General features: G+C 39.3%; 1 protein-coding gene across 3 annotated transcripts in view; it reads right to left on the bottom strand.

Moving 5' to 3' along the window:
• Positions 1-5389: 5389 nt before the first annotated feature.
• atad1b (ATPase family AAA domain containing 1b) overlaps positions 5390-9487 on the bottom strand; it is a 57017-nt gene continuing 52919 nt past the window's right edge. For all 3 annotated transcript variants that reach the window (XM_068052522.1, XM_068052520.1, XM_068052521.1), the window contains one exon: positions 5390-8697. In XM_068052522.1, coding sequence (XP_067908623.1) covers positions 8580-8697 — 118 coding nt within the window. In that variant the 3' untranslated portion in view covers positions 5390-8579. The remainder of the gene's footprint in view (positions 8698-9487) is intronic.

Below are 9487 nucleotides of genomic sequence, written 5' to 3' on the forward strand. Positions count from 1 at the left end.
GGAAATCTGGCAAAGGGAAAGCATGAGAAACCTCCTAAAGTCCAAATTCCCACAGTCCCAAGTGAAAGTCAGAAAGAAAGTGCAAATCATAAAAAATGAAAGTTTGATGGTATCACAGAATCCACAGGTAGAGCAAAGTGAGTCAGTGTTATATAGTGTTATACTATCTGTGAAGTGCTAGGAACTAATTAGCAAGGAACTAGTTGTTGTGTGTAAGTGTTCCAGTGGGGCCACATTAATGGCTGCACTGGAGAGTCATGTGATATGTAACAGAAATGCAGTCTGTACAGTCCTACAGCAGGCAGCATGGTGGCTGAACAAATAAAGTGTGATTATTTCCAACATCTAGGAACCAGAAAACAACGCAACATGGTGGCAGTGAGTGTCTGTGAGTAAACATAGAACATTAAAATAATTAGATTGGGAAAATTGACCCAATTTAGTGCCAGAGAGAAAGAAAAACTGAGTGACTCATGCGAAAAGGAAAAATGAAATGTCAGCTGGGACAGGATCGAATGCACAGCTACAGTCCATAATGAATTGGGAAGCTGATGCTGTCATGGAGGCATTTGAGAAGTTTAAGCAAAAGTGCAGATTGGCATTCAGTAGTTTCCTAAAAGGCACTAGTGAAGAGGAGAGGGTTAGCTATATCCTTCTGTGGGCTGGGGATAAAGGATTAAATTTATTTAACAGCTGGGACCTAAGTGAAGAGGACAGCAGAAACCCAGACAAACTTTTTGAAAGATTCAGCACCCATCTCCAGCCAAAATCAAATCATTGGATATACCAATATGAATTTCAAGGCCTCAGACAGGAACTAGGTGAGCCTATTGACAATTTTGTAACAAGATTGAAAAGTGCAGCCAGAAAATGTAAATTTAAGAACACAGATGAACGGCTGATAGAACAGCTCATTTGGGGTTCTGCACACCCTAAAGTACAGAAAGCTCTAATTGGAAAGGAGAAGCTCATAATATTGCAGGCTGCAGACACTGCCAGAGCACATGAAGCCACGAGCAGACAGATGAAGACTCTGACCTCCCAAATGGCTAGCCTTCAGTTAAGCCAAGAGAAAGGCAGCAGGGTTGATGTAGTGAAACAACAATGAAAGAATGTACACCAGCCAGAGAGAAATACGTGCAGGAGCTGTGGATGATCACATGAATTGACAGACAAAAGGAAATGTCCCGCATATGGATCAATCTGCAGAGCTTGTGGAAAGACCAATCACTGGGAAAAGATGTGCAGAACTAGGCAAGAAGGTGGTAGACGAGTCACCAGAGCCAGAGTAACAGGGCAAATGAGTAGTGAAAGAAACCAAAACATCCATTCCCTGGAAGATGACGATGGGTTTGAGAACATGATAGACATAGGAACCATAGAACTGCACAAAATGTCTGGATGTGACAGTTCTGAGAGAAAAGAAATTCACACAACCATTCAGATCAGGAAGGGGGTGAGAAACACGTCCACAACGATAAATCTGAAGATTGATACTGGAGCGCAGAGTAACATCATCCCGCTCAGAATATACCAGAAGATCTTTCCTGAAAATTTGGAGGAAAATGGTTATCCAAAGAAAGGTGCTCTGAAACCAAACAATGTTATGCTAACAGCATACAGGGGAAACTGAAATTCGACAGCTAGGAACAACCCAAATCAGAGGTACACACAAAGGAAAAGGTGTTAACTGTATATTCTACGTCACTGAAACAGATGGTCCTGCTATCCTGGGGTTGAGCAGTTGCCAAGAGCTGCAGAGTATCTCAATAAATGAGGTGAAGGAGATGACACTGAGGGTTGAAGACAGTACACCCATTGAAAAGCATCCTCTGATCGGAAGCAAAGATCTGGTACAAATGTACCCAGAGCGTTTTGATGAGACGGTTGGATGCTTTGAAGATTTTGAGCATCACATCACTATTGACCCGACAATGAAACCAGTGATTCATCCCCCACCAGTAGAACTAAAAGGAAAGGTTGAAAGAGAGCTCCAAAAATGGAAGAAAAGAAAGTGATCGCCAGAGTCACAGAGCCTACAGATTGGGTAGATTCTAACATGGTGAGAGAGAAGTCAAACAGATGGCAAAGAATTTGCCTAGATACCAAAGATCTTAACCAAGCAATAAAGAGGGATCTCTACCCTATTCCCACACTGGAAGAAATCACATCAGCACTGGCAGTGGCAAAAGTTTTCAGCAAGCTTGATGCCAGAAATGGCTACTGGGATGTGAAGCTCGATGCAGAATCTTTTTATGTTTAGTTATTTTTTTCTTTTTTATTTGGTTTTTATTTTAGGTTTTTTATTTAGTTTGGTTAGTTTGTTTCTACTGTGCTTACCCACTGTTACTGTTTTTTAAAACTTTTTTAATGTTTGTGCTTGGTGTGCTTTGTGCTTTACAGTCAATTCACACCCTCTGTACTAATGCTTTGTCTTTCAGCACACCATTAACATACTGTTTGCCTTTGTTCCATGACCTTCTGGTCAGTTATTCTCGGTGACCTTGTCCTATCAACACTTCTTTTGTTAGCTCTTGCCCCACTCCACTAATATTTGTCAGTTCTGAAGAAGGTTCACTGACCTGAAATGTTAACTCTGCTTGTCTCTCCACCGATGCTGCCAGACCTGCTGAGTATTTCTAGCATTTCTTGTTTTTAATTACAGAATCTTCATTGTTGACAACATTCAACACACTCTTTGGACGGTACAAATTCCTGCATCTAACTTTTGGCCTCAAAGTGAGCCAGGATGCGTTTTGGCTGAAAGTAGACGAGATACACAGGGGATGCAAAGGAGCAGTCGGCATAGCAGATGATATCCAGACATATAATGTAGATAGAAAAGATCATGACAACCATCTACATGAAGCCATGGAAAGAACCAGGAAAGCTGGGATTAAGCTAAATGCAGACATTTTGAAAGTGACAGAATGCCAGTTCTTCAGAATGGTGTATACACCTGATGGAGTCAAGCCAAGTCCTGAAAGAATCTCAGCCATCTCTGGGACGGAAGCCCCAAGAGATAGAGAGAGAGAGTTGAGAAGTTTCCTTAGTTTGATAGAATACATGAGCTCCTTTATTCCACACGTCAGAACACACAGCAAACCTGCAGGAGCTGATGAAGGAAGATGTAGAGTTTCAACAAACTCAAAAAGGCAGTATGCAAGGAGACAGGTTTGTCTTACTGCGACAGAAAGAAACTGGTCACTCTGCAAGTAGATGCTTCCACAAAAGGACTGGAAGCAGCCCTGGTACAAGAGGGAAAGCCAATAGCATTTGCATCCAAAGCTCCAACATCAGCTCAGACAAGATACGCCAACATAGAAAGAGAGCTTTTGGCAGTCGTGTATGGATGTGAGAAGTTCTACACATATCTCTACAGGAGAAAGTTCATAGTGGAGAGTGATCATTATCCACTGGAGCAGATCTACAAGAAAAATCTATGTAAAGCACCAGCAAGACTGCAGAGATTACTCTTGAGGCTTCAGAGTTACAATTTCACTCTGAAATATAAGCCAGGCAGAGAAATGGTGCTGACAGACACCCGATCTCGGTTGTCACCACAGGAGAAACATGAGATAGAAGATCTAGGTATAAAGATTCATCACCTAGTGAATGTAACATCACCAAAACTTAGTCAAATTAGAGATGACACCAAAGATGAGGAGTTACAGATGCGATCTCAGCAAGTGATCCAGGGATGGCCTGATAGGATACAGCACACACAGCCAGCAATGCTTGTCTATCAGATGACATCTCACTAGAAGATGGTGTTCTGCTAGCCAAATCCAGAATAATCATACCCAAAACAATGCAGGAAGAACTTCACCAAAAGATACATGAAGGCCACATGGGAATGGATTAGTGCAAGCTCAGAGCCAGATCAGCTGTATACTGGATAGGCATATACAAAGATATCGAAAATATGGTATCTACATGCAATGTATGCCAGAAGTACAGAAACACACAGCAAAAAGAGATGATAGCTATTGAAGTACCACCCAGACTTTGGCATACTGTAGGAGCCAATTTATTCACACAATCAAGAATGGTATTTCATAGTCGCAGACTACTACTCAAAATTCCCTTTAATCCGGAGGGTGAAAGACTTGAGAGCCACAACATTCTATCATTTTTGTATGTATGTGAGTGTACTCGGTTGTAACTTTTGGAGATGTTCTCTGGGAGTTGTGAGGTCGGATCCCCACCTCACCTGCAGCAATTTAAGCCGCTGCACAGGTTTCGTTCGGAGCTCAACTTCAATTTTACAACCAGAAGTTGTTTTGATAAATCTCCAATGGGATTTTTTTTTTCACCCCGGGACCAAAATGCCTCAAAATTCTGGTAATTCAGACGAGCACTGTAATCTTCATCGCAACCACCTGGTCTCAAAGAAAAGGCCTGTTGTTTCTAGAATTGCGGGAATTCAAATGGATTCTGAAGCTCGATGAAAACTGTGCAGCCACGAATACATTGTGCTCTCCGAGAATAGCCACAACCATTTACTAAGCAATAGACCACCGCAGCACCCATCCATCAAACCATCATTAAACCCCATCACCTTTCCCTTCACCATCTAACCAACAAACCCCCATAAACTCAGCAAATGTCACCAAACCCCCATGAACTCTCTCAACACCAAACTTCCATCAACACACCCAATACCATCAAATCCCAATCACTTCACCCCATCACCATCAAACCTCCACTGCTCATCCATAGAGCTGCAAAAACTGCAGGACTCACCTTCCAAAATGCTATAAAACCCCACATACCATCAGTGCTTACATACCTTAGCCTACACCAGAGGGTTCCTAATTTCAGCACCCTTTGGTGCACCTAGTACCTTCCCCTGCATGGAGCACTGACAGACCCCACACCCCTCCATGCTCTTTTAGTGTTGCAAGACGATTTTATTTCTCTCCCATGATCCCCATGCTTCCAAAGACCAACCCTAGTGAGTGCTTCCAAACTGTAAATCTTAGGTCTCCCAAATATCATTCCCCACAGCTACTTCCAGGCAACAATCTCTCCTAGGCTCATCCCACTTTCTCATACCAAGCCACTTTCTATTTCCTGCCAGCCTGCAATCCCATTCTCAAATTCTCTCTCAAACTTGCATGTTTTCCCCCAAGCAGCCTCTTCGTGCCTGGCCTGTTACACATTTTGATGACTCTTTTTATACTCTAGACATTAAAAAGGCAAAACATAGAATACATAGGTAAAGGAAAAAGCAAAAGCCATTAAAAAATGGAATAGAGAAAACAGAACCAATGGTGAATGAGTTACAATGAGAGAGAATAATCGGCAAAGAGACACAATACAAAGAGTGAAAGACCGACATAGAAAGGGGCAAGATTGATTTAGAGGTAGGAAAGAATTCAGACAATTGCAAAGGGAATTGACTTTATTTTTCTCCAGGAACAATGGCACAGATGAGCTCTACCATATCATACATAACATTACATAGTATAACATCCTTATTGTGTACTCTTCCACTGACTGTGAGCAATGTCACAGATTAACTGCTTAGGTAGAACAGTTTTGCCAGCGAATTTCTACTGTAGATGCAAATATACAAAATGATCACAAAATCAAAATATTTCACATTCTGCCGTACATTAGAAATATGTTGGGGAATTCCAAATCAAAGCCCAGGACAATTTCTAATTGTATAATTTTCCTATTGGTGCAATACAAATACAACCTATTCTTCTCTAAATAGCTTGTCAATGTTTAGCTCTTGTGATCACTTAAATGGAAGCTCCTATCTAGTAATCTTCAACCTGTTAACATTCACAAGAATGGATATGTTCTGAATATCAATGCCAAGGATTGTTAGATTGCAGAATTAACTTGTAAACATGTACTGATTACAATTTGTAGTATTCCCTATACTACATTTCCCTTCCACCTTTTCCATATACTTGCGCTTGTGTTTACAGCCCAGTAACAGTTTCAGTAAGCAGATTGAGCCTTCCATAAACCATAACTTGCGTCTTTATTTTCTGCTTTGTATGGATTACTGCAGCTCAGGTCCAACAATTAACCCTGAATTGTGATAAACTGATGTGGGATATCAACCACGTTTTCCTCAGAGCAGGGAATACTACACTGCTAGACCACTGTGTACAGGCTAAGACTACCGGTCAGATATAATTACAGATAGCACACTACACAGAAGCAAAAATATCAGTAAGACACCATACAATTTGTGCAAAGTGAATTGACCATCTAAAGATAGCAACCATGGTTTTAACAGCCCCTGACAGCAAATTCTCCTGAACACAGTCTGTGATGGTATATACATATTTTTAAATGGAGTCAGTCACCTTTACAAATAGAGCAGAAAATATAAAATTAAAACTACTAGAAAATCTCTGGATTATAACACCTTTTCCTCTGAAGTACAAGCTTTTTCTTTGCCACGATCAGGCAACCAAAAGATCAAGTTTTAGCATCTTAGTGAAACAATGGAAAAATGGCCAAGAAACGATGTCGCCTTCCAGTCGTGCTCACTTTATCTCAGCCAACTTTTCAAAAAGACAAGAGAGGGAATACATTTTGAGACTACCACCACAAAGATGAATTTACATAACAATCCTGCAAAGGGTTCCATGAGGAGAAAAATAAAAGACAATAGGCTGTTTTTTGAGCAGCCAGGCAGAGATATGAATCACCAACAAAAATATACTTAAGGCAGATTCACATTGAATAAGTTGATGTGGGCCAAATCCCTGCCCCCAGTCACATGTACTGGCCATCCACAGACTGACTACCACAGAATGAAGGACATTTCATACAACTGAACCAGTTGGCTGGTGCCACTTTTAATATGGAATTAACCTATCCCATTAAAATCACAAGACAGAAATTTTTACTGTCGTACACTGTTCTTGAAATTTCTACTTTGTCACACAGTTCTTGAAGTTTAGAACTCCAGCTGAACACTAATTTCATTACAGCCTTGATATTCATTCGCAGCTACATCTATTCTATATTTTTTTTAACCTGTATATACACAAAATCAGTTATTCCTTCAAGATTCAATAGAGACTTGCAATAAGCCAGATTTGAAATGACCAACAATGTAATAAATTATACAATAGAAACAAGAAGTATATTTTAAACCAAAAGTGTAAATGATCTCTTCCCATCAGGATTGAAATTTGAAAACGTTGAAATCATTGGGAAACTGGGTGATTCGATACATGAGGATTTGCTCACCATCAGGCAACTATTAACTATTACTGGGAGCCAAATCTCAAATACTTGTATGCTTTTTCTTTTAAATTTGTGGCGTTAGAGAAAGTATTTCTGCTGCCAAATAAAATTTTAATTAAACACTGATCCAATGAACGTATCATACTGATGGAGTTTAAATAATTGAAATTACATCATCCTTGGTCCGCTGCAAGCTCTTCAACTGGATTACCTACAATAAACACATTTTCCAGCTCTTCCATATGCCCTTTTAGATTTTTTTCAAATACATATTAATGTTTCTACATTGTCTGCCCAATTGGTCATTTGTGGCAACCTATGTTCTAATAACCCTCATTAAAAACGCTTTTATAAACATCCTACTTTATTCTGATAATTGTGAATCTGTCCTCCCCTTGTCACCAACCAACTAGTGGACTCAATCCATTTTATAATCGAACATCTCCCTTAAACATCTTCTGCTGCAATGAAATAAGATCCTAATTTTGAACCTCTCTTCACAACTATATTAAAACAATATTGTGTTCACTTGTGCCACATACTCTTTTGTAAAGGTTTTAATTCTGAAATAGTACTTATGTGGAAGGGTTCAAAATGCTATGTACAAAGTTTTTAAAGATATTCTTTAAAATTAGTGAACATAGCTAGTCAGTGTACTTGAACACCCTCTTCTCGGTACCTCCATTCATCAAACCAGATGATAATGAACAGATAAAACATACATGATAGACTTTAGACATTTATTTACAGTGAACTATAAAATAAAAAATACATTTAAAAAGCATAACCAGCCTAGTTTATAATTAAATTAAAAAACAAACATGACTATGGTTCAACCAAATGTCAGAAGCTGCTTTGGATAGTTTCTTCATATTATTTATTCAGTTTTTAGAACTCTTACGTACTCTCCAATTCATTAAATGAGGCAGATTGCAGTGCAACAAGCCAGTATAGTACTTTCACTGTACCTTAAAAATCCACTCAAGTTTTCCCCACAGTATTTATATCATTCAAGTAATATTCTTTCGGTATTAAATCTTAAACAATGATACTAATGCATTCACAATCTAAACTAATATACGGAAAATCCTAGTACATATGTATCTCCACAATTCCCAGTGAATAGGAATTACACAAATAGTTCAGTATAAAGTTTTGTGAATATGGACCCAAAGAACTATATTTGATAGGTGATACTAAATTCACAAATACAATTTAAAACCCCCCTCCCCCTTAATCTTTCCCCAAATGTAGCTTCCTGAATAAGCAGAGGAACAGCCATCACCCAGCCAAGTCATCCAGTAAAAATGCAGCTCAATTTGTTCTTCTTGGTAACTGGATAGGTAAGTTCATCCTCAATCTACATTGGGGTGCATCATGCCATTTGAAACAGTAGCTTCTTTAGACTTCCGCATTTTTTCTATTGCCTTTTGAAGGTCTTCTTGTTGGATGGGTCGAATCTTGTCCTCAGCACTATTAAAACAGAGACAAGCATGGCATTAACAGTTGATATGAAAATATTAAATGAAGGAGCATTTGCTTAGTCTGTATTGAGCAGATTAAATCAAACAGATTATGAGCTAGATGAGATCAATCTTACTTTGCTGAAAATTATATTTACTGGAACGAAGTTCTACATGTGCTAATTTTGCCCTTTATTTCAAAAATAAGTTTTCCAGCATAAGTCACTTGCTGCAATAAACTAATTTCTGATAGAGGATTGTGATTGTTGTGCATATGGTTTGAGAACAAACAACTCCAACGACCAATCACTAAGTGGGTAGTGGAGGACCAGGGCCCACCACGGTTCATACCTCTTGTGCCTGGGTTATAATTAACAGAATGAAAAGAGAAAGAGAATCAGGTTATTTGTGAATGGGATTGCACCAGTTGCAGTTTATTAAGCTTCATCACAAAGGGCAGCTCTAGTGAGGGAAGCAGTGGCATTTATCTACTTCTTTAATGTTTTACAAACAATTTTCAGATTACAGGTTTACATCTGGGACACCATTGGTGGCAGAATATAGTATTGCTAAATTAAGGCATACACAAACAAAAAGGTAACAAAACTTTCATGGAGGAATTCAACATTGTTTAAACTGTTTTGGGGCAGTATTTCAAACATCGCTCGCTCACTCACTTCAAACCTTGCCCATCAATCCCTATGCCTGAGCTGGAAGGACAAACGCAACCAAAAGTTGTAAAATTCATGACCATCCTCAGCAACTGGTTGCTGACTGTGAGGTACCACAGAATTAAATGA

The sequence above is a fragment of the Heterodontus francisci genome, chromosome 20 (genome assembly GCF_036365525.1).
Source record: "Heterodontus francisci isolate sHetFra1 chromosome 20, sHetFra1.hap1, whole genome shotgun sequence".
NCBI lineage: Eukaryota > Metazoa > Chordata > Chondrichthyes > Heterodontiformes > Heterodontidae > Heterodontus > Heterodontus francisci.